The following is a 27331-nucleotide window of genomic DNA, read 5'->3' as shown; positions in this document are numbered from 1 at the left end:
TAATCAGCAGAATTGCCAAACTGAATTACTTTTTCGAACTATTTTCAAAACTTGCAAAGTCGGTTCAGGATTTTTCGGAAACGTAGTCGAAAAATTTTGTACTTTTCTGCTAATTTCATAGAAAGGTATTTGGGAAGATCGTGTTGCATAAAACTTATCCATGCAAATCCTTATATGAGCATCAATTGGCTATTGATTGAAGAAATTGGTATAAATGTTTTTGAAAAAAACGTCGTCAACAAGTCAAATTTTATAGCATACATACACACATGCACATGTTTTGTCTAATTTCGGTGTCAAGCACAAACTTCTTCGGCAAGTTAACAAAGCATGAAATATATTTTCATAAACTTCAAATCTTTCTTAAAGATATCGTCTATTACCCGACGTCCTAAAAGTGACTTCATTCAATTGATCATAATTGATCATAAAGCAATTATTACTTTCCGCCCTCTGGTTGTGGTTAATGACCCGTTTCTGCTTAAAAATTAAGTGGATAAGTATCGTTAAAAATAATTATTATTATCAAAGTTGAAATCAAAAACTTGAGAGTTGTAATTACGGCGAGTTATCACGCTTTACCGGTTGCGATCTTGATGTGTTTCCTGATACAAAGCCGAAACGGTTCAAAACTCATGGAAAAGCATAAAAGTATAACGTTATATCCCGAGGGCATATGTCAAACACATTTGTCCTGGAAATTCTATTAATAATAATGAAAGAGTAATTACATTCTTGGAGCAGCAGGCGTGATATTTGATACATATTGCTGATTGATATGGAATGATTAATTCTTAAAAATGCTACCTGTATTATTCGAGAACATTTATTTTTTGAGCAATAAAGGTCAATAATTTGCGTTTATTAAAAAAAAAACACATGTGCTAATTTCATGCCTGCAGAATTCTAGTTATTAACTTCCCGTAGGGCAAGTTATAGAAGTAATCGCAAAAAAATCAAAAATGAAAATTTTATATATCTTTTGATTTGAATAATTCAAAAAAACATCCGATTCGTACTGATAAGTAGACGTGCTGATTAGTCCGATTTGAATAATTCAAAAAACAATTTACTTGTATTAAGAATATGGAAAACTGATCAAATTTTTATGAAGGCAGGACTAGCGGTTTCGGAGATCTTGTAAAAAATGTATGAAAGATGCCATTTGGCGGTCAAAAATGATCATTAGACATATGCACATCAAGTTATCAGATATTTTATAGAGATTTTAACAATAAGTATAAATTTTGTTTACATTCCTATGGGTTCCGTACCAATGTTTATCTGTTAGACGGCAACGCGGCGCTTACGCGCTTTGATATTTCGTCTCTATGCAGTTAAAGCAGTACGATTGCTTTGAAAAAAAGTTCAGAACTTCCAAAATATTTCAAAATATTTTTTTTTTTTCAAAAAGTCTTTTTTCAAAAAAAAGTAAATTTTTGTCAATAATTTATAGTTTCTCAAGAATCTAATTTTTTCAGAGTATTTTTTTTTTCAAAAATGTTAAGCTTTTTTTAATATTTTTTCGTACGGGAAGTTCCAGCAATTTGCCTTAAGGCACGATGTCATGTGCACCACTAGTTTTGATTGAAAATTGAAAAAAGTAAACAACTTTGACTTTTCTCCGACCTTTGTTAAAAGGGACTGGACAGATTTTAAAAATTCACCTAATAAACATTCAATGACACTCGATTATATAAGTCGCAATCATCGATCCAGCCTTTTTTACAATTAGCACAGAAGTGCAGAAAATTTCGACCGCGTTTTTGCCAAAGATCTTTATTTTAAGAATTCAAAAAATGTTCAAAAGATATAAATTTAGGAATCATGCTGATTAGTTTTTGATTTAAATCTTCCAAATTGTTTCTTCATAATTAATTGTTAAAAAGAATTGTTTGCTGTTTCTGACAAAATTTACTAAAAATTCATAGTATGTAATAAGGAACATTTGAAGCAAAAACTTATTTTAGAATTAAATAGTTGAAATAATGATACAATTTCTAATTTAAAATTTGAATCCTAATTCTAGTTGATTAGGTTGATTATTTACACAAACGGGAAGTTTATCCAACTTGCTTTCACAGTCGAGTTTCGGCAGCCGTAGTGAGCACATCGTTCAAAATATTTATTTAATAGTATAATTTTGATTGTAGTGAATAGAAGAAATTATAACGGGTTATTATGAATACCGAGCCACCTGACCCGGGTGGTGAGTCACAATCGTTATCAGATGTTGATATAAATACAAGTAGTGAAAGTGAATTGGAGTGGGATAATAATACATATTACGTCACAGAAGGTGACAAAATTCATTGGGTAAATGATACTACTAATATTAGAGATAAATCGGGAATAATTAATAGGAAAGATGGTGAAACATATAGAATTTATAATGAAAATAATGTAATGACTGGTAATAATTCAATAAATGACAGATCGGAAAGTACAAAAAAAAAGTTAAAAGCAGATGTAATTGAAGAGGCAAATGCAAATCAAACTAGTGCTAATAATTCAGTAGTAAATGAAAACAATGAAAACAATAATAATTGGTATAATATGTGTGTAAAGGACATGGAAACTATTAAAGAAATGAAATTTTATCAAGAAACGGATGAAGGCCCATTCATAGTGCATGCTGAGAGTAAAGATAAAAATATTGGAAGATTTCACCCAATGGCAGTAGGAAGAATCTTTCATAAACATTTAATAAATTTGAGTAAAGATATAGAAGAAATCAGATCAATCGGTAAAAATAAAATAAATATAGTATTGAAAAATTATAAGAGTGCAAATAGAATAATAAGAGAAAATTTATTAGAAATATTTAACATTAACGCATATATACCTAGACACAAATTAATGAGATCGGGAATTATCTTTGATATTGACCCAGAAATAGATGAAAAAGAAATATTGAGCAGTATTCGAAGTGATTGTGAAGTTTTGGCAATTAAATGTTTAAAGGGTAGAAAAATAATGAAACAAAAAAGGTTAGATCACAACGAGTCAAAATTGTATTTAGAGGTAATAAATTACCGGAAAGAGTTTATATACATTCAGTGAGTTGTAGGGTTGAACCATTTATTCAGAAAGTAATACAGTGCCACAATTGCTGGAGGTATGGTCACGTACAGGCCCAATGTAAAAGTAAAATACGTTGTAAAAAGTGTGCAGAGGAACATAAAATGGAGGTATGTAAAAGTGAATTAGTGATATGCGGTCTATGTTATCGAAATCATCTAGCGGATGATAAAGGCTGTGAGGTTTACTTAAAAAATAAAAAAATTAAAGAGATTATGGCAATGCAGAATATAACATATTCCGAAACAAGAAAGATAGTGCAAAACAATGGATACGCTGAAGCAGTTGGTAACACCAATCAGTTTAAAACATATGAAAGTAGTTACCCAGAAATCATTAATACCACTGCACGGAATTCAAGTACATCAAGTAGTAATAGGTATCAAATACTATCAAATTGGAAGGAAAAAGAAGAATATTATGACAAAGAAGTGTTAATGAGAATAAATAAGCCATATAATAGGAATAATATGAGAAATTTTTACAACAGAAATTTTGAACATCGGTCAGGGGTAGATTTAGTAGAAAGAAATGATAGTACTAACTCAAACAGAAGGAATAAAAGAAATGAGATTAGAGAAATATCAACTGCACGGAGGATACAATTGAGAAGTGATATTATGAATATAATTAAAAAACTAGAGGATCAGAGATATGGGATAGATGTAAATAAAGAAGAAATATGAATTTGATAAAAACAAAATTAGAATTAGTTTTAGAAAGTTTAGGTAAAGGTAGTGAAAAAAAATCATTAGAAATGGTTTATTCTGAAGGAATTGATTAATTATTTATTTAGCAAAGATTAATGTGTGAGTATGTAGGTATAAATTTAAAATTTAAAATTTAAAAATTATATATATACATATAAATATATAATGAAAAAGAAATAATAAGAAGATAGTTAAGGTTCTATTGTATTTATTTGTTTATTTGGTTAAGTGATGTTAAATTAATTAATTAATTATTGTTATTAATTTTTATATATAAGGATTAAATTATGAGAATAATGCAATGGAATATTAGATCGTTTTATGCAAATAAAGAAAGTTTAGAAGAGTGGTTATATAATAAACAATTAGATATAATAGCATTATCAGAAACCTGGTTCAATAAGAACAGGCAGTATAATCTAAAAAATTTTAATTGTATAAGAAAAGATAGGAACGATAATAAAGGAGGGTCGGCATTATTTATAAATAAAAATATAGATAGTAGGGAATATGAAATAAATTTTGAATCAGTCGAAGATAATAATTGTCAAATGTGTGCAGCAGAAGTTAACGTTAATAAGAAAAAAATTTATTTGATATCATTGTATGTTGTTCCCAAAACGAATATTTCAAAAGAGCAATGAATAGTATAACATCTAATATAATGATATAGTAGTAACTGTAAAATCCCAAAACCTTGTATCATAATGGGAGATTTTAATGTTCACCATTATGCGTGGGGTTGCTCATATAGTGATAGATATGGTAATGAACTATTGGAATCAATTGAAGAAAACAATTTATATTTAGTGAACAATGGAAGTCCGACTCTGGTATTCAAAAATACAAAAACGGTGGTTGATATAACTTTATGTTCATCAGAAATAATTAATAAGATAAAGTGGGAAGTGCAAAAGGAGTCACTGGGATCTGATCATTTTCCAATCCATGTTGAACTTAATGTGAAAAATGACAAATATATAAATACATCAGTAAGAAAATGGATTGTAAACGAGCAGACTGGGATAAATATAAATCCGTTATAGAAGAAAAATGCGAAAAGATAGATAATTCTACAACAGAAGTTAGTTATAGTGAATTATTAGATTGGATTGATAGTGCAGCTAACAGCAGTATACAAATTAATAAGGTGAGGAATAAAACCAGAAGACCAATGTGGTTTGATAATGAGTGCTTGGATTTAATTAAAAAACGAAGAGAAATAGAAGCAAAATACAGAAATAATGCAAACTGGGAAAACTTTATGGAATGTAATAGATTCAAGGCAAAAGTAAGAAGAATTTTCAAATTGAAAAAAAGAGAAAGCTGGAATAATTATATAAATAATATAAAACCTAAAACGCCCGCTAGGAAAGTTTTCAAAATGGTAAGATCTATGCTAAATATGGGTGAATCGGGAAATGTATCAAAATGTAGTGATGATGTATTAGATGTTCTAGTAGACAAAATAGCACCACCAGGAGTTAGTTACAATATTGATGAAGATTTAAATGGGTATGCGGAAATGGAAAATGATTTATTAAGTAAACCGTTTACAAAATGGGAACTAGAAAAAACCTGGAATAAAAGAACGGATACAGCGCCTGGATTAAATAATATTCAATATTCAATGTTAAGAAACCTTCCAGAGAAAGGTAAACAAATATTACTAAAGATAATTAATAAATATTGGAAGAGGCCTGAATTAATTGATGACTGGCATATTAATAAAGTGATTTTATTAAAAAAACAAATATAAATAGAAATGAAATAGATGCCTATAGACCAATAACTTTAAGCTCGTGCATAGCCAAGATAAAAGATAGATTGATAAAGAGGAGGCTAGAATGGTGGTTGGAACATAATAAAATATTCCCAAGAACTCAATTTGGTTTCAGAAGAAAACATAGTACAATGGATAATTTAAGTATATTTATTAGTGACATATATTTGGCATTTTCTAAAAATACATATGTTGTAGCACTATTTAGTGATATAAAGGGAGCTTATGACAATGTAATACCTAATATTTTAATGGATAAATTATTAAAGTTAGGTTTGCCATTAATTTTTGTACGAAGTATAATTTATAATGTTTTCCAAAGAAAAATAGTTTTAGAGATGAATGATAGAAAATATGAAAGATACTTATACAAAGGACTTCCGCAAGGGGGTATACTGAGTCCTTTATTATATGCTTTATATGCTTATGATTTAGAAAAAATTTGGGTACCTGGAACAAAGATCTTACAATATGCTGATGATGTTGTGATTTATGTAGAAAGGAAAACATTAAAAGATGCTTTGGAGATTATGACAAACAATATTGATTTATACAATTTATGGTTGAGCAAAAATGGTTTAACATTATCAGAAGAAAAAAGTACGATTGGTATATTCACTAGACATAATAAAAGAAATTTCCCAACAAGCATTCAAACAAAAAATTATAATATAAAAGTTCAAGAAATAAATAAATTTTTAGGAATTTATCTAGATCAAAAGTTGGCATTCAAGACACATATAGAAAGTATTAAAAAAAGACAGAAAAAAGTATAAATATATTAAGAATGTTAAATAAAACTTGGAATGGTTTACATCCAAGTACAGCATTAAACCTATATAGAGTATTAATTCGACCAAAATTAGATTATGGCTCTTGGATATTTAGTAACAGTAGAAAAATTCAAGATTTAGACAAGATTCAATATCGATGTCTTAGAATATGTATAGGAGCAATGAAGTCAACGCCAACAAATGTATTATTATTGGAAAGTGGAGAAATGCCATTAGAAATAAGACGAAAGCTCTTATGTGATAAATATATTTTGAAAAACATAATAAATAATGAATCTGTGTTGAATTACAAACTGATGGAAATATGGAGAAGTATAGACAGGAGCACATATTGGATAAACAAAAAAGTACCAGGTAAGAAATTTAGAAAGAAGAATTTAGAAAATTTAACGTAGTCCATGGAGTTCATCCATATTATGAAAAATTGTATTATAATAAAAGAACGATTGTAGTCAAAAAAGAGTATGAAAAGTGGATAGAACACGATGGACCTAATAGTATAATTTATATACGGATGGGTCGAGAAATAATGTTTCACATAGAGTTGGATGTGCAATATGGATTGAAAAGGAAAAAATTCCCATTGTTATAAACTCCCGGAGTTTATTTCTATTTATTCGGCAGAACTAATAGCTATTCGTGAAGCTGTTAGAATAGCTAAAATGAATAAGTATAAAAAAACTATGATTTTAACAGATAGTTTAAGTTGTGTAAATAAATTAGAAAAGTTCATGAATACAATAGAATTTGAAGAAAAAATATATTTTGAAATATTGAATGATATAGAGATAATTACAGGGATTGGAAATAACATAAATATTGGATGGGTACAAGGTCATATAGGTGTGGAAGGAAACGAAAAGGCTGATGAACTGGCAAAAACAGCAAGTGTAAGCGGACAAGAATATAATAAATGCTTATATGGTGACATAATTAAGAAAATTAAAATTAAATCAGAGGAGAGATGGAGAAGAAGTATGGAGAGAAACATCGCAAAGAAAAGGAAGGCATTACAAATTATATAATGACTGTTTATCGTTTAAACCATGGTTTGAGGAGTTTAAAAATGAAGAAAGAAGATTTATTGTCACCATCAGTAGGATAAGAACCAAACACGGAAGCTATGCGAAACACTTGCATAGAATAAAAGTGATAAATTCAGATATATGTGAATGTGGAGAGGAAGAAGGTACTCTGGAACATATAATTCTGGAATGTAAAAAATATGAAGAAAACAGAAAGAGAATGTTAAATTATATATATAGAAATTTAGATATTATCAAACCGTTTAACTTAGATCTATTAATTTGTAATAAGAAAAGCTATAGAGTAATATATGAATTTTTAGTTAGATCAAAAATTAAAATATAAATATGTATATTTAAAATTATATAGAAAATATTTAAGTTAAAATGTATGTTATATGGCTAATTGTATAATAAGAGGAAGCCAATAAAAAAAAAAAAAAAAAAAAAAAAAAAAAAAAAAAAAAAAAAACTTGCTTTCAAGAAAAATTCCACTTACACCTTTTAAGTTATTACATTTATACTTTTATAGTTTATTATATCTATATAAAGTTCAGAATAAACTATACATTAAGTTTATGTTTTGTAAATATGTTAGGGTAAGTTACAGTACTTATAAGTAATCGCAAAACAATTGAAAATCAAAAATTTAACATATCGTTACGTTTCAAAAATGTCCAAAAAGTTTGGCATTTTAGAAAAATTTGATGTAAGTGTGTGTCGTCGCATACAAAATTTTATCTACGATTTCGTGAACACGAAACAACCGATTAGAATAATTCAATAAGCATTCGATTTGAATATGCTGATTAATTTTTGGAAAGGCTGACTCAGCCGTTTCGAAGATATGGGGCAAAAGGTGCCAAAAATGGTAACTCAGTTCTTGAGATAACGGAGCGTTCGAAGTAATTGTGATTTAAAAAAACATAACAAAACACAAAACAAACAAACCAAACAAACAGCGGTTTTGGAGATCAAATAAAAAATAAAAAAATGCTCTTAGCGGTCAAAATTGATCATTGGACATATGTACATCAAATTATCGGATATTTTATAAAAAAATTAACAAAAAGAACTAATTAGGTTTACGTTTGCAATGGGTTTCGTACCAATGTCTATCCGTTAGACTACAATGCGGCGCTTACGCGCTTTAATAATTCGTCCCTACGAAGCGATTGCTTTGAAAAGAAGTTCAAAATTTTCTAAAGTTTTCATAATATATGAAATTCCAGTAATCAGTACGGAAAGTTTCAGCAATTTGACTTAAGTCACAATGCCATGCACCACTAGTTTAACATTTTTCTTGATAAAGACTAATTTGGCATTCTCTATGTAGAATTAAATATTGCATATAGAATGTATGATAAGCGCATCGTACAGTTTTTTATTCTATATAGAGAATGGCAAATTAATAATTATAATTATTATAATTATTAAAATTAAAATTATAATTTCATTTATAACCGTAAATTGTAATAGTGTATTGTAATATTCCGATAACATTAGAATACAATCCATTTTGCAACCGTTATAATATATATATATATATATATATATATATATATATATATATATATATATAAAATACTTAAAATTAAATGAAAAAAAAACACATTTCAAGAAATGTCTTTAAAGTTTATACATTTAATGATTTATCAAATGCAATGTAATTTCTACTAAGGAGAACAAAACTTATTCAGTTAGCACAATAACGTCTTTAAGTTATGGTCTAGAAATAATGTAGACATAGTCCTAGATTCAATACTAGATAAGATTAGAAGATTATTTTATGTTTGATCTAATATGTATAGTTTAATTTGATTAGTTTATAAAACTACCTGGATCAAGTCTATTTAAGTTTAACCGTTTTCTAAATTAAGTACTACTTAACAACAATAATATTAGGACCACCACTGGGCGGCCTGATATGCCCTTTCTATTTATATTAATCAAACAAATTACTAGATGTCATATTTATGGACAGTTGAAATTACTAAATGAAATAAAAAAAAATCAACTGAAAATTTCCTTATAAAAAGTTATAGTTTGATAGTTCTAAATAAAAACTGAATTACATACTACTAGTAAATTCAAATATAAATATATTTACCAGGTGATGAATTTACATGTTTGATCCAAAATATTATGAAAATAATTTTGCTCGCTCTAAAACGAAAAATATACCAAGGTGAAAGCAAATGTAAGCAAAACAAAGCACGTTGAGGAAAACCTTCCTGCTTCCTATTCCCTTCATCCAGAATCTTCCGATAGAGGTTATATTTTGTTTTTTAAATATTCGCAGCGCACAACCGTATCACTTTCATCGTTCTGCGTTTTATTTGAATATTTTTGCTTTTCCCTGGCACGCTTGTCCTGTTAGCGATTGTATTATTCGACTTCCTCGTAGCCTTTTTCCATTAGGACATTCCCTTTGGCTTCGAGGTGGGAAATATCGCTACAGTCGAAGGAATACATCAAAAGGACTAAAAATATACTCTAAGCACCGAACTACGCCGAACTGATAATACTCCAGTCCTTTGGGACACCTTGGACCGGCAGGAGGAAGAATGAATGCGTTTGTGTGCCACTAAATACTTAAATCGCATAAGCATGCTACAAGGATGCGAGCATGCAAAGAAAGAAAAGCTATATACATCCTATTCAATTGGATTTTAAAAATAATTACTTTTAAAACTAATCAATTTCCCGTAGAGTAAATTATAGTAATCGCAAAAAAATCGAAACTGAAAATTTTTGTCTATCTTTACGATTCAAATCTTCTTTTTGTATGTGTGTGTGTATATGTGCGGATCCAATGATATTATTCAGCAAATTTCGTTTGCTAATTAATTGCAAATATTGCAGATCATTGCAATTTATTCACAAACAACAAAAACAATATATAGGTTCTTAACCCCTATGGTGAGTTATAGTAATCGCACAAAAATCAAAAATTATTTTCTTTATATATCTTTACGTTTCAAATGTTTGTGAACATTTTGGCATACCTTAGAAAAAATAGATGTATGTGTGTGTGTATGTATGTGTATGCGGATACAAATTTTCTTCGACGATTTTGGAAACGAGGATCATCTGATTTGAATAATTCAAAAAACATTTGATTCGTATTGATAAGGAGACGTGCTGATTAGTTTTCCGCAAGGGCAGGTTTAGCCGTTCCGACAATACAGAGCAAAAAATGCCAAAAACGATAATTCAGTTTTCTTTCACACAAAAAACATTTTATTTGTATTGACGAAACGAAAAACTGATAAAATTTTTTGGAAGGCAGGTCTAGTTTTTTCGGAAATCCAATAAAAAAAGTGTAAGAAATGCCATTTGGCGGACAAAAATGATAATTAGACATATGCACATCAAATTATCGCGCTTCAATATTTTGTTTCAATGCAGTTAACTTATCGGGATTGCTTTGAAAAAAAAGTTCAAAATATTTCAAAGTATAAAATAAATCTAATTTTTCAAAATGATCAACTTTTTTTTAAAAAAATTTTTAATAAACTAAAAAAAAGTTTTAAAAGAAAATAGAATCTTATTTAAAAATTTTAGTCTTTGGTTCGGTAAGTTTCAGTAATTTGCCTTAAAGCACGGTGCCATGCACCACCAATTTATAGTTTTACTTTACTATAGTGTTACTTATCCTGCGCGATAATAACATTTTAAGAAATTTTTATAATGTCCAGAAAATTATCTGGTGCATGGTATGGTGTAAACACTTAAATCAAATATTATTTATGTTTATATTACGTACGTCAAAGCCATGAACACAAAAAGCATAATATTTTTCTATAGAGAGAAGAAAATGAAATATTTCTCTTTGAGCATTGACATAATACATTCCAAAATTAATTAAACATGTTTCTTGCTAGCTTTGAATCTGATGTGTTGTTATAAAAGAAAAAATTAGGATGCATTTTACTTCATAACATTTTCTACGAACAATAATATCAAAGCAAAAATCCAGCGTTGAAAAGTTTCTATGTATTTTGTATATATAAAAAATAATTCTATACTATACAAACCAGATGATGTCTGATAGGAGCGTTGGCTGTAATATGTAAATTGAGTGACTTATCACCGTATAATTTTTTATGCATAATTTTCAAGGCAATCACAAATTCTTTTATCCAATTTCTCTAGTAATTTTATACAAAACGGGCTAACTTCGCATACAAAATTATTTTCTATTAGGAGCACCTGACGCCTATTTTTACACCATAGAAATCACGTACTCGATGTATTGATATGTCTAGACACGTTTTCGATAGTAATTCACAGTTTTCAAAGACGTGGGTCATGCAAATTCATTATTAGAACGTGAACTTTATATAGATGAACAATAAGTGCAATATCATTATTTTCTAATTTTATTCGTATTGATAATAATTATAAAAAAATATAGACCTACGACAAGTAAATAACAAAAATTTATTGAAATTTGGAATTATGGGCCGCACTTTTAGAACATTCACAAGCAAATTCTTGTTCATTTTTTGCACCTTAATATTAGGTTTACCGGAAAGTTCATCAAACATTTTTTTAAGAACAAAAGCAGATAATAATTAGAAGTCGTATGTAATCTATTTCACATCCCCACTTATCATCCAGTGCTCTATTTTGTTCCGAGCAAACAATGATGAGATTATTACAGCCATATATCCAAATTTTTCCGACTTTTACATGTGGCACGCAAGTTGAATATTTACACACCAATCTTATCTTTTGAATGTGGTCAGAAATGATCTGTTGAGCTACATTATGCATTTCTGCAATGTCAGATTTAAGAATAGGATCCTTGCTCCAACATTACCTTAACAATACTTACTCGATTAAAACAGAAAGGTCAAAATTAATAGTTTCAAATTTTTTCACCAAAAATCGGTATACTTAAAAATTACTCAAAAATTATATTTCTAATTTCACAAGCCGAGATTTTCATGCAACTTGCACCATCCTTGGCATAACGTATCATAAACTGTACCATCACCAAACTATCAATAAATTTCCATTGGCATATCTTCCTTGTTAAGGTTTGTATAAAATATAGGGCCGTAAATGGACTTTGCCAATTGCCCCAATTATACTATCGTTTTACACGTAAAACTAATGTGAATCAACTTCATTAAAGTTTATTTTCTACATCTATACATATATATATATATATATATATATACATCATATACATTAAAGTGTAAAAAATAGAGACGACCATGCGATAAATAAAGATGCAATAAACGTGACAAAAATGGTGTCATAATTTTGGGCAGAGCTTTCCGGTCGCCCTAATATATAATATTTAAACTATTTGTAAAAATAATTAATATATTTGACAATGTAAATAATGTGCAAATAATTCCAACGCTACTCGTCATAAATATGAAGCACTATTCCTCAAAAAATCGGCATACTTAACAATTACTCATACATTATTATTTCTAATTTCACAAGGCGAGAATTTCATGCAACTTGTCTTAAAGCAAAATGTCACGTAGTTAGGACATCAATCCAAGCTATCCCTGAGCAACACAGTTCTTATTTACAAATCTTCCATAAAACTTATTTGGACCTATGGGGTCGAGCTCTGGGGATGCGACAGTAAAACAAGAAACAAGGCCTTACAGAGACAAGAATAAAAAAAAATTAAGACTCATCACAAACGCGTTTTGATATGTATCTAATGAAATCCTGCATAATAATCTCCATATGAAAACAGTATAAAAAGTGAACAGCAAAAAAAAAACATCTCACTTTGCCCAGCTTCATAACCACGTAAACTCTATCATACAACCGCTGCTGTTGGACTCTCAACCAAGAAGACTCAAGAAGAAACAACCAGCAGATCTTCTTCAAGTAACTAGTAATCCTCATTGGAGGGTTATCTACCATGCGAACTTTTTATACTGAAGTAAAACACTACTTGGGTTGATATTGAACCAAACATAGAACAACAATATGTTCTAATTGCTGTTAAACAATGTTAATAAAAAATACCACGTAGTTACCATTACATATATGAAGGGGAGTAGTAAATTATGTTTAGTTCAGTTTTAATTTCACTTAAAGCTTTCAAGATAGATTACATTACTTTAAATAATCTTGATGGGCTCGCTCGTAGATAATCGGGTAGTACGACTGAGCTCGAATCAGAGGTCCCGGGTTCGATTCCACTTCGAGCAGCCTGTTGTCAAGCAGTAGTGACAAGAATTCTCACTTAAATATATAGAACGCAATATGTTTTCAAGTGAAAATAGCCATCACCCGGCATCGCTGCACCAATAAAATTATTCGCCCTATTATAGAAATAATATCATACAGAGATGTGACAACTGTTTGGGTTGCCATCTGTCGAACAGATTAGTATCAAGCCAAATCAGCACAACAGCTTATAGTTCTTTCAAGTTCTGATTGCTGTTTAAAAATAAAAATAAAAAAAAATAAAAATACTCTCGATTAGAGCCAGAAATAATATTGAGTATTATTGGTTGCTGCTTGTTCAAAATAAATATTTTATATAATATTAAAGAATCTGTTGCTTTTTATTGTTCTTCAAATAAATAAAAATCGATGTAATATGTGTTGAAATCACGTAATCAATGTATTGATATGTCTAGACACGTTTTCGATAATAACTCACAGTTTTGTAAAGGCATTCGAATTCATTACTTGAACGTGTTCAATAGGTGATTGGCAGACGAATCAAAGTGTACGAACGAGTTGGAAATGAAAAAAAAAATCTAGTGATTGATATTGAATTTATGTGCATATTCAATTTGTATGTATGTTTTTTTTTAATTTAATTGAATTTGTTAGAAAAGTCACCAATAAATCAAACACAAACCAATTTTATTTGACTTTATTATTATTTTATTTGTGCATATTTATATAAAGAAGTGTATTCATATAAGCTTATCAGTTTTATAACCAAAATTTTATTAAATTCCCGAACGACTAAACATGAGGTTCTTGTAAATCGAATTTTAAAAATGAGAGAAAAAAATATCGAAAGCTCATAAAAGCTCTAAATTTACTTTTGAGTTATAGTGTCTTTAAACAAGCTTTTTGAAATGTCCAACAAAATCACAACTGCATAGAGCCCTAATTGCCAAAATTGAATTGATACACCCAAATTCATACATATTCATATATTTTTTATGACTATTATTCAAATAATTTTTATCATATACATTTACACTTATAATATTTTTTTATTGTAGTTAATATTTTATTTCATTTTTGATCTTGTTGTTTACATAATTTATCAAACTATGAAATACAAAATCAAGAAATTAATTGATTGTTTCTGTCACTCGACTTTTTAGAAGTTGAATCAACAAACTAAATCTAAAAAGCACAAGCCAAAAATTATTAAAGTAGTATTAAATTATATATTTATTATTACATTGAATTTTAGAGAGAAAATTTATATAGACTGGCTTAGAGTAAACATATTTCAAAACTTACTTTTATACTCGAATTAAAATTAATAAAATATTTCGATTACTAGCAAAATGAATTGTAGTGGTCAACGTAGTTTTATTTGAATACATTCAGCAATCAGTTAATCCAACAAAATATGGCAACCCAGTAGTTCTTCTTTCTAGATGTGATATGTAATTAACAGTTTTGGTAGTATTTTTGTCTTAATTATATTTATAGCAATGCCCCTAAGAGCTTTTTTGACTTGACATCGTTTTCAAGATATGTAATCTGAAGCGAAAATTTGATGTCATGACTACCTTATATCAAGCTGAGTAATGAAATGAACAGCGGTTTTTACAATAAATCGACGGCCAGCTCAAACATTGTAAATAAATCTAGAAAAACTGAAGTGTAGTAGTATAATATTAGCATATGATAAGTTCAGTTTTAATATTCACGTCATAAATAAAACTTTAAGAAAAAAATATTTTTTTAATTACATTAATTTTGCTCAATCATCAATACTACCTTCAAGTTCTGCATCATGTCGCATTTAATTTAAAACAGTATATTTTTTACGTTTTTATTTACATAGGTTTTAATTTATTTTAGGTTTCATTATACGGGTGTACAAATTGAATTGCACTAAATATATTACGTGCGAGAATTAATAAAGTTCTAATTAAATTAACTTTAGCAAAAATTAATTAACATCACTATTGAATATGTTGAGTTTTGGTATTATTGACTGCATTGTTTCATTTAATTTAATTTTTACATTTGTGGTCATGTCGTAATTAGGTACTGTAAAGTTAGTTACTAGTTGTTAACGAATATTATTTCATCATCAGGAGTGAAAATTATATATTGATGCTATAATTTAACTGATCAATATTTATCGAATTATTTACTGAGATACGCAAAAACATGGTCTTCAAAATTGGTTTGGTTGTACTATAGATAGATCGGAATGGAGTATTTTGGGTTCTTCAATGCAAACACGTGCGAAGTATCCGGTCAACAAGGATTGTCCTTCGGACATATTTTCTTGTTATCCGTTTTCACATGCAAGAGGTACTACTATATCTACACATGTATTAGGAAAATAGAAAAGGAGCTTACATGTAATGTTAAAAACAATTCACTAATTCTAATCCTACAAACGGCTTATAACTTATACCTCATATTGTTTTTATTAGAGAAAGTCCTTAAATGCCTTCAATCTATCTCAGCTCGATTAGATTTTGTATAGGCATATCTGTTTACAATTGTTTAAAGTATACGATAATTGTCTAATTTAATGAAATAATCTTTACAAATTTACGATACTTATAATAATCTTTTTTAAAATATTCAAAACAATTCTTATAATTTTCAATGAATAATGATAATTTTTGTTTAAGGCACAATGCTATCCACCACTATTTTTTATTTGGATACAGCAATGTCGCTAAAGGGATATTTTTACTTGTAAGTATGTTTTCATGTACACTTTTAAGTGAAAATATATACCAATGCTGCTTGATATCAAGCTCTCCAAAGTTAGTATACAACTTAGAAATTTGACATGAAAACTTAAATAAAATGATCTCATTTTATACTAGACTAGTATATTAAATCGGCAGTTATTCTGCACAATGATAATCATAGTAGGGTAGGGCGGGGCTAGTTGAGCATAGGGGCAAGTTGAGCAATCGAAATATCTCGAAAACTATTCACCGTTTGTTTAGGCATTATATGGCGAAAAGATAGAGGTTTGGGAGAAATAAACATCCCGCGATCGCTAGTGGCCGCTGGACAAATGAGTGAGGCTCACGGGCGTTTTGTTTATTTTGAGACCAAAAAGTAAAAAAGTCATTCATCACGAGTTTTCGTCTAGTTTAGTCAAATGTTATTTATTTTTAAGCAGGTAAATTTTATTCTTCCATGTAATTATAGTACTTTTAAAATGCACAGAGATTCTGGGTATAATTCTCACCGTTTTTTTATAAACTCACTTTTATTTTGAAATTCCGAGTTGGGGTTAGTTGAGCATAGTTGCTAAACTTGTTCTGTCACTAAGACAATTACCATTAACTTCCAGAAATTAATTATTATTTTTAAGATTTAAGCTAAGTCTATGAGTAATAATATGAAGAAATAATGATTTTAAACAAAAATACTGAATACAATGGCAAAATAATTCCTAAGATACGATATTATTTTGTTGATTCTACTTTTGGTTAATTATTCAAAGAAAATTACTATAAGATTTGTTTTCTCTATCAATAAAGACTATAAATATAGAACTGGTTATTAAAAACTTATTTTATTTCATCACTAATCGACATTGAACCTATGATTTCATTATACTTTCTTAGTGCTCAACTTGCCCCACCTATGGGGTACATTTGATTTATGTAGTGATTTGCCTAATAAGATTGCTAATAGATTTTTCGATAATGACAAATTTATAATAAATTTTATAGGATTTAATTAACAGATGTTATTAATGAATTTACAACTTTTTACTTCTAAAAAACTTGATATACTAGTCATAAGTGGTATATAGTGGAACAAAGTGTAGTATAAGTGGCATATAGTGTAACAAAGTATAAGTATAAGTGGTATATAGTGAAACAAAGAATAGTATTATTTCTATATTGATAGTGATTTAAATAGCTAATTATATATTTCTCTGTTTTATTCATAATTTGAAATATGGTATTAATTTATATACCCCAATTCAATATTTCAAATAAATAAATTATGACATTTGTAGTTTCGTAAATAATACATTTTGAATAATACATTATTCAGGCTTGTATTTTGGAAACTATACGCTAGTTGAATAATAGCGGAGTATCTTATACATTATTTCATGCAAAATTTGATCATGTAAGTTTCTCTACAAAAAAGATCACTTGAACATATTTTCGCAAAATAAACATATGGACCGATTCTGCGCATAACAGAGAAATGTTACGGCATAGCTATGTTACGCTCCGACTCCCATACATTATGCGAATGAATCATACTGAATGCTGTCAAAATATCATGTATTTGCTGTTCATTCCGGCGTTTTAAGCATAAACTGCAACGTCACTCGTATGTTACCTAAGAGAAATCAGAAACACACACTTATCTAACATCGTTTTTTTTGACATTTGTGCGGCTTTTAGGTTATGTTTTGTATGAGAAAACCTGAGAAATTCGCCTGACTGAACACCAACCGCATAACTTTTGTCTATATTACTATGGAAAATTCTTCATAACATGACCTTATCATAACATTGCGGCAGAATCGGTCTCATAATTTCCCGTACACCGATTGTACACTCTATAACGTTTTCTGTATTTTAATTCAATAAATGAACTTTAATACTCGAAAATCTCATTGCATATTAAAAGAATTTATATAATTTGAGATAAACGTTGTTTTTTAGAAAATAGGTCGCAAAATCCCAGAAATCGCACCTAAAAATCATGAATTAGTTAAAAAATTACAAGGAGTGTGAGAGCATTCATGCTGCCTTATATGTAGCAATTGTTTAAATATTGATAGTTGATATGAGTAAAAAGCATCATATAAAACTTAAGTTTACTTTATCTCTATTTTACACAATTCAGGATCATATTTGAAATATTTCACCTAAATTGTAAACAGATTTGCAAATGTAGAGAAAATAGAAAAAAATGTCATTAGAAATCAATAGAAAGTTAAGTATTATTATCAATTTATACACTTATGAAAAAAATTAACATAAAAAAGCTGTTCTAGAAACAATGAACCAATTTTTGTAAAAGAAATCTGACTTAAGACTACAGCTACTTGAAATTAGTGATGCATGGAATCGTGCATTAAGGCAAGTTGCTGGAACTTCTCGTACCGTAATTAAAAATCTTGGCACGGAACCCAAAAAAATTTACACAAAATGTATACACATTCAAATCTCTATAAAATATCTGATAATTTGATGTACATATGTCCAATAAACATTTTTGACCGCATTTTTGTTCCGTTCTCTTAAAAACTGAGTGACCGTTTTAGGCACTTTTTGCCCCGAAACGGCTAGACCTCCCTTCGACAAAAAACTAATCAGCACGTCTTCTTATCGATACAAATATAATGTTTTTTGAATTATTTGAATCGGTTTATTTGTATGTTTACACGTACACACACATACACACATACACACATACACACACACATACATCCATTTTTTCTAAGGAATGCCAAAATGTTCAAAAACCTTTGAAACGTAAAGATATAAAAAAATTTCATTTTAGATTTTTTGCGATTACTATAACTCACCCTATGGAAAGTTTGAAAAAAAACTTGAATTTTCTTTTAAATTTTGAAAAAATTAAATTTTTCAGAATTTTAAAATTTCTGAAAAACATGACTTACGTGGAGACGATATAACGTGCGGCTAAAAAAGATAAATCACTGAATTAAGTTTATTTATTGTGATCTAAAAATTTAAGAAGCTAATAAAGACTAGAACAACATTGAACAAAAAGTTACATGCTGATTTGAAAAGCTAAAAATATATTATAGGTAAATACAAATCAAAACTAGAGGATTGAAAAAAGTTACCTACTGATTTAAAAGGCTAAAAATATATTTAGCACAAAATAATTTTTAATAATGGATCCTTTCCCACTAAAGAAAACATCTAAACAAGAGTGATTAATTGCCCATTCTTATGGAAATAGATTTGATTTAAAATGTCTTATTTAAAATAATTAAAAAGCGCATTATTGCATAAAAAAGCACGCATTGATATAATTCAATATTGTACCATAAAACATAAAGTACTTACTACCACCGATGGTCCGTCGGTGTGCGAACAAATCCCGCCTCACGTACGCTAGACCGACTACGTCGACGTGAACCAGGTCAAAGGGTAAAGGTCGAACTAATTCGTAACGTGATCGAGAACTAACGCGAATTGCAAAAGGCACACGGAGCAGATTCTTAGACCTTCCCCTTGTCCTCCAGTAGACACCGACATTCTTTCTCATCACATACTTGGTTTTTCTTTATTTTTACCATTCAAAAGTTAAATTTTTAATGTTACATTAAATTCGAGTAAGAGACATTGAGAAGAAAATACATCCATATCTCACTTTACGCTGTAGTGACGTTCCAAGGTTTCGCCAATACTTTTTGAAAAGGACATAGAACAAGGACATTTTAAATTGAACCTTCAGAAAACAAAAATAATATACAGTCAATCCTCATTTAACTTTTTAATTATGAGGACTGTGCTATAAAAAATTCGTATTTAACAAACAATTCAGGCTAATTCTTAGTTCGTTCTATGGAAACTTATATAGTGCAATATGGGAACCGCGCTATAAGAGACTCAGAGTTAGTACAAATCGCACCATTTTTATCGTGATGTATGGAGACTAAGGAATACAACTTGAAGTAGAAGTAATACGGACCAAATGACATGTATGACACAGACACTTTATTCAAAAATTGGCGCAACGCAGTAGTCAGTTCAAGCGTGTACTTCAGCGGTTTCCAACCTGTGGGGCGCGCCCCCTCAGTGGGGCGCCAGGCTGTCCTAAGGGGGGCGCGAACAACTGTTTCCAGATTACTATTATCGAAAATAACCCAACATTTATAGAACGTTATTAAAAAATAAACAAAAAATATTTAGTTTTTATGAATATTTTTACATAATATTGCATATTAATTTGTAGTCTGATAATATCAGTTGAGTATTTATAAAATTAAACAGTTAAAAAAAATAAGGGGGGCCGCAGCAATTTTTTTTTATATTTGCAGGGGGGCGCGATGCAAAAAAGGTTGGAAACCGCTGGTGTACTCAGACAGCTATTATATAATCAGGCATGTCTAAAAGATAAAAGTCGATAACAAGACTTAAATTAATACTCTTTTGATATCAAATTCCTATAATCACTCATAGGTTGCGCAAGGAACTTATGGGCTGTTGAACAAAAACCGTGTAATAGGAAGTCCGTGTAGTCGGTGGAATGTCAGATTTTTAGCTCCGCGTAGTATGGAGACCGTGCACCCATGGTGCCTTGTTAACCGAGGGTTGACTGAATGTAGAACTACATTACGTACAGACAATCAAAACAAACTATACTTTTAATTTACACAGAACAAAATTTATGGGGCAATTGTTCCTAATAACTAGCGTTGTCATGAAAATTGTGAAAATGTCTATGTATTTGCTGTGCGACCAAGCGTACTTGACATATAAACAAGAAAGAAATAATTTTATATCTGCATCATCGAAGATTCTGTCACCCATAAAATTAATTCCAGTAGTGTAGTCTTAAGTGGTTTACAAAAATTAGATCAATGTTTTCAGAACAGTTTTTTTTACTTACAAGGAGAACCTCAAGTTTTACTCTTCTGGGATTTTGATGAAACTTTGCATGATGATAGAATTAATAGTATAACATACATATAACATATAAATATTAAAGGCCTATGAAAAGTCGTTTAATTATAAAAATTAATTAAATTTGCGTAAAATACGCTGCGCGCACTGCGAACTGTGTTGCTATATTGCAAATTGTAACTTATATAAATTTTCTTGCAAAAACTGATATTTGTAACGACTTTGTTTTTTTTTGCAGTAATTGATATTTGCAGTTCGTTTGCTACCAAATCATTGAAAAAACCTTTAGAATTTTTTCAGTTACAATTAGCTATGAATATCGGTTTCAAGCATTATTTCATTTATTGCAGTGTAATTCTTCATATAAGTCAATTAAAAATTATAATAACAATGAAAAACTTGAAATAAAAACAATGCAACATTAAAAATCTAACGTCTAACTGTGAAAATTTGCAACGACTCAAATTTGAGAGAAATGCTGAATCATATGACGCAGAACGAGGTGCTAATCATTATAGGAACAGTAACATCATTGATATCATTTTAAACTATTAAAAACTTTAAAAACTTGAAGCTCAGTTTAGCAGCATTTCCAACCTGGCACCATTTATATCTGACTTATTTATAGGAGATCAGTCTGGTTAAACTATACTATCTGGCACAATTTGATCTCACATTTTTCTTCGCTCTATATTGGTGATTGTACAAATCATCCTTTTGAAGCATTCAAAGCTTTTCAATAAGAATGAAAATACACATTTTAGGGCTTTGTAGAAACTAAATACAAATGTAATTGTAATATATTTTGCACGCTTTAGAATTGTCGAAGAAAATGTATCTAGTAAAGCGTAAAATCTAATGTTACTTGATATTTGTTGTATTGATACAAAAATTAATTCTAGTTTGAATAATTCTACTTTATGAAAGGTAATATGCTAAGCATATAGTATATTAGTTTAATGTTTTTAAAATAATTTATCACTAGCCTTCTAATAATTTTAGGGAAGTGCTGTAACAGATTATTAGGAGGCTAGTGATAATTATTAAAAAAAAGATCACACTAGTATTGTAAAATAAAATGTATATTTCGATAATCTAAAACATTATTAATAAAACGTAATTAATAATATTGTATTGCTAAATATTTACGTAAAATATCATGCTCTACAAAATGATTAAATCATTTGATTATTTAAATTGAATGAAATGAAACGGATACAAAAATACTAAAGCAAATATAATAAATAATATTATTCTAATTACCATTTACATTACTGCACGTAATTAAAAACAAAAAAAAAACTGACAAATACTCGTGAAATGCATTTTATATTAAATAATATGCTACGATAAAATATTGATATTAAGTAAAATGATGTATTTATTCAAACAAAAATCGACTTCTATTCCCAAGTGTTTGGCCTGTGAACCTGCTTAATAGTCAAAACAATTTGCGATAAGGGGTGTAAAGAGTATCGGATATTTGAAATCGTAAAACATTAGAAGGAACGCGGAAATTTATTTACCTTTTTTCGGTTCTCCCTTCACTTAACACATTTTTATATCATTGGCCCTCGAGGGCTTGATACGTACAGCCTTCTCACTCCCTTGTGCTGCAAAGACGGAAGCCCATATAATAAAAATGTAAGAATTCAGAATTATATATATATATATATATATATATATATATATATACATAAAAAGAAAAAGATTGAGACAGACAGTTAAAATAAGGCACAAAAGCACATAAAGGCATATCAACTCTTCACCGTAAATCATGATATGATTCCTAAATGTGATAAGGCGATGCGATTCAATCTATTTTCTGTGTTTCAAAATATGACTCATTTTTATTTATGCTGCAAATTTCACAAATATTGTGAAATAGGAATTTATAAATTTACTGATTGTTACAAAGAAAAATCATCAAACATCTAACAAATTATCTGTAGAATTACATAAAAATAGCACACTTTCAGGCTAAAAAAGATTAAATTACGAAAATCGAGTTAGTTCCTGTTATTAGTTAGATTATATTTTCCCTGAGTTTATTTTTGAAAAAAAAAAATTATATATTTATATGTTTTTTACACGTTTATATGTTTCGTTCATATGTTGTAGGGAAACTGGGTACGGTTGTGCCAGAGCAGTAATGACAGTCGCCATAACAGCTAAACTATACTGAGTTGAGATTGTTTATAATTCATTAATTTCTTATATAAATCATGTTGAATAAGATAAATTTCTTATATCATAACGTAAAATGCTTCTATTCCTTTACCTTTTCATAATAATAATAATATATTATCTTTAAGATATAAAGAAACTTTCTTTAACATTTCTGCACTTCACCAAATCTCATATTTTTTCAAATATGCTCTTCCTTACAATTAGTCTAATAACAAGTCTATTCCGTAAATGTATTTTGTACTAGTGTTTTGTATAGAACTTGTAGTTACAAAATTTGTTTTTGTACAAATTGTGTTCTTAAGACCTTTTACAACTACTTCCATGTCAAACTCAAAATATTATACAATACAATTAATATATTATATATACAATTATTTAATTTGTGTATTTTATATTTGATGACATTACATTAGAGAGTGAATTAAAAACCTTATATCAACACCAGTTAAAATAAATAAGTTATTGGGAAATGAAATTATTTATTACAAAGTAATAAAATATTATGACATTGTTTCATTTGTTACGTAAATTAATAAATTTATAGGATTTATTAGAGTTTATTATGAATATATTACAGTTTTTTATTATATAAAATTTTTGTAAGTATTAAGTTTAAATAATATTAGTATAAAATGATTCAAATCTTTACTAATTTGTGACACCCAACACCCCTAAATATCATATATATATATATATATATATATATATATATATATATATATATATATATATATCTTATCAAGTCGGATAATTCTCTCAAACGAAATGAAGCGAGACAAAATGTAGTACAATAAAATTTCACGATATTTTTATTATGAAAGAATTTTTATGTTCTTGACCTTGTTATAACTGGTGTAATTGTTAAGCGTACATTTATTACATTTTTTATTCTAAGAAATGTAATGCGCTGTTTTACAAAACGATGCTCTTTCCAACAAAGTTAATTAGGTACATTCGTTACAGTAGAAGCAAAATATTTCATAAGAATTTTGTAAATATGTAAAATATTCGAAAAAATATGTCGAAGCAAAGTTTTTTAAGCAAATATCTCGAAACGACGACAAATGCAGCAAGGCATGTAAGAAAGTTCGCCTTGGTAAAATAATTGTAAAGTGCCATTGGCAAAACACGAAATAATTAAAAGTACGGAAAAGTACAGCAAAAGAATTAAGTTTCACGCGAATGAGCAGGCGAGGTCAGAATACAAATGTATATCGTTAGAAAAATATTATGAGGAAATCTTTTTCTTTTCGATAAAATTGTAATAACTCCAGAATTACTTTGGGCATTTCGTCTTTTGCGATATCGGTTCAAATGACAATACTATTTACAGCAGGGTTACAGATGAAATTTGGAGAAGTCGGAATGCTTTTCAAACTGATAATATGATTCCACAAATTAAAAAAAAACAAGAGTAGACACATAATATTACACAATTTAAACAACCATATTTCATATCTTTATTTCATACAACCAATCATTTATCTAACAAGATTAACATTTAAACCAAGATGCCAGAATAAAATACTAGAAGAAATTTCTATTGCACTAAAGTATGCATCGAATGTGTTATTATAATAAAGACACTAAAAATTTAAATACGAACACATTCAAACAATTACAAAAGTCGCCTCGAGGATCACCCAAACACATTTGCCAAAGAATTTAGCCACACCAGCGCAAGATCGAAAAAGAAATTCATGTTGCATTTTATCTGTCAATTCCAAAATCTCTGACAGTTTCCAGAAGGTATGTATTTGTAGAGTCCATTTCAGGCAAGTGTAAATATTACTATATAATAATATTAATAAAAAAATATGAAATGCAAACATAAAATAAATCTCGATAATAATTCATATTTGTTCAATATACATGAAACAATACCAACCTACAATTTAAGGTATTATCAGTTATAAACTTTAGTGAATAATCAAATTAATTTGCAGTAAGTGCTTATTTAAAAAAAAGTGAATTCAATCAATATTCAAAAAACATTGAAAATGTAAAAAGTGAACTATTCAAAATACTAGTGAATATTCAAATAATTAAAAAGCATGTAAATGTGCGGCATCCGAGTGGAAAGGGTTAAATATTTAAGAATTGAACTACTCTTGAAATTGTCTCAAGTCTATTAAAAGTGAAATTAAATAGAGTTTTTGATATCTACTTTATTAAAAATAATCAATTTAATAACTGAAACATTACAAATAAATTGTATAGTGATACCAATAATATCAATCCTTTTAGAGAACTTGCAACTTGAACCATCTGTATTAATTTGAAATATTTAGTTACATCTAAAATGAATTTGATACAATAAGTATAAACCGTCTCCCATAAACTTGAAAATAAAATATATTGCATATAAGTATCTAATGACTTTAATAAACACTGCGAATTTCATCATTCGTATTTACATTCGTGCTTTTATTTGAATGGGGGTCTAGAAACATATATCAACAAAACTTAATGCTTGTTCATATCTAATATTTTACACCGTCAACTACAGCCATTTTTATCCTGAATTATTCTAATCAATTAAATGATCCATTCTCGCAAAAATGCCATTTTTGCTCTGAATCTCCTAAACAGCTCAACCTGCCTTTCATCAAAAACTCTTCAGCACGTCTTCCTGTCAATAATATTCGATTTGTTTTTGAATCATTCACACACATGCACATACACATACATTTATTTTTTCTAACAAGATATTGTAAGATATGCCAAAATGTTCTTGAAACGTGAAGATATGCAAAAAAATTTTTTTTATACGATTATTATAACTCACTATGGAAAGTTAATAAATGTCTGATTACATATAAACAACAATTTTGCTTTTTGCTTATCAAATATGTCATTATGTTAGAAGCTTTGTGAAGAAATTCGTTGTCGTGTAGAAATAAAAAGCAAAGTTTACATCCACTTACAATAAAAATTTTTAGGGTAGAGTTTTTGACACATTTTGTTAAAATAATCACAATATAAATTTTGAGAAATAATACTATATAGTTTTTTTATTATTGTAAAGTATATGTTTTTTCAACAATGTTGACGTCGCGAGAAAGTTATCAGTCCTTGCCATGAAATTGTTCATTTCAGCACATAATTTCTCTTCCTTTTCTGAATTGGAAAGGTCTTGGAATAGTCTCCAACTTAAGCAGCGTCTGTTGAAATTGTTCAGTCTATTAAACGATCTCGAACGAGATCTTGAGAACTAACTCAATCCACTTAACAAGTGTTTCGTGGATTGCGGGGAGGTAGCGGTTTACCAGATTAGTTAAATTTTGCGGTGTCGCAAAGAGTACGACGATTCGATAAAATTACTCGGCACAAGTTCGCGGGTCTCGGACGGTCGACCGCAAAACGACCGGCTTTTTGCCAACTTTGGCCGCTCGGCGGCGGGAAAGAAACCGCACGTAAATCGTTACGAGAACGGGAGAAGTTTACAAAGAAGGAATTATCGAGTTAGTAGGTAAGAAAGTCATGAAAACGTTTTCCACTACTTAACTTTTAAAATAATCAAATCGTTTGAATAACTAACGAGTGATAATTATGCACTGCGGAAAAGTATTCATTTTTTATAACAAACTTTTCCAACTGAATATAAATGTATTAAAAATCTCACTGTTTACAAAATATCAATGTGTAATGACATATTGCTTTTTTATTCTCTGCTGCCAAAGCTTACTTGATCACTCACATCCCTGCCTCTTACTCGAAGATGATCGGAAACACGTTCTACTTAATTCGTGTGAGGACCGACTATGAAAAGGATATTAAGAGTTGTTTAAAATTAGCGTCTGTGCATTTTCTGGTGCTATCCTATTCGTTTCATACACATGGTCCTACTGCTTTTATCTAGCTGTGACCTTAACGTCTTAACGTTATGGTGATAGACCCGGAAAGACCGGTGGTCGGACCTAGTTATTGTGATCGCGATGAC

General features: G+C 29.0%; 1 protein-coding gene across 1 annotated transcript in view; it reads left to right on the top strand.

Moving 5' to 3' along the window:
• Positions 1-4791: 4791 nt before the first annotated feature.
• The window catches only part of LOC113376008, an 89068-nt gene continuing 66528 nt past the window's right edge, over positions 4792-27331 (top strand). Inside the window, exons 1-7 of the mRNA XM_026615939.1 lie at positions 4792-4970; positions 5163-5306; positions 5555-5842; positions 5897-6183; positions 6441-6722; positions 6993-7258; positions 7326-7584. Of these exons, the coding sequence (XP_026471724.1) occupies positions 4792-4970; positions 5163-5306; positions 5555-5842; positions 5897-6183; positions 6441-6722; positions 6993-7258; positions 7326-7584 (1705 nt within the window). The remainder of the gene's footprint in view (positions 4971-5162; positions 5307-5554; positions 5843-5896; positions 6184-6440; positions 6723-6992; positions 7259-7325; positions 7585-27331) is intronic.

This window comes from Ctenocephalides felis, unplaced genomic scaffold (assembly GCF_003426905.1).
Source record: "Ctenocephalides felis isolate EL2017-DRISC unplaced genomic scaffold, ASM342690v1 CF-g0.4_SCAFFOLD_01886, whole genome shotgun sequence".
Lineage (NCBI taxonomy): Eukaryota > Metazoa > Arthropoda > Insecta > Siphonaptera > Pulicidae > Ctenocephalides > Ctenocephalides felis.
Note: the sequence above shows the minus strand (reverse complement) of the source record. Positions and strands in the feature narration are given on the sequence as shown.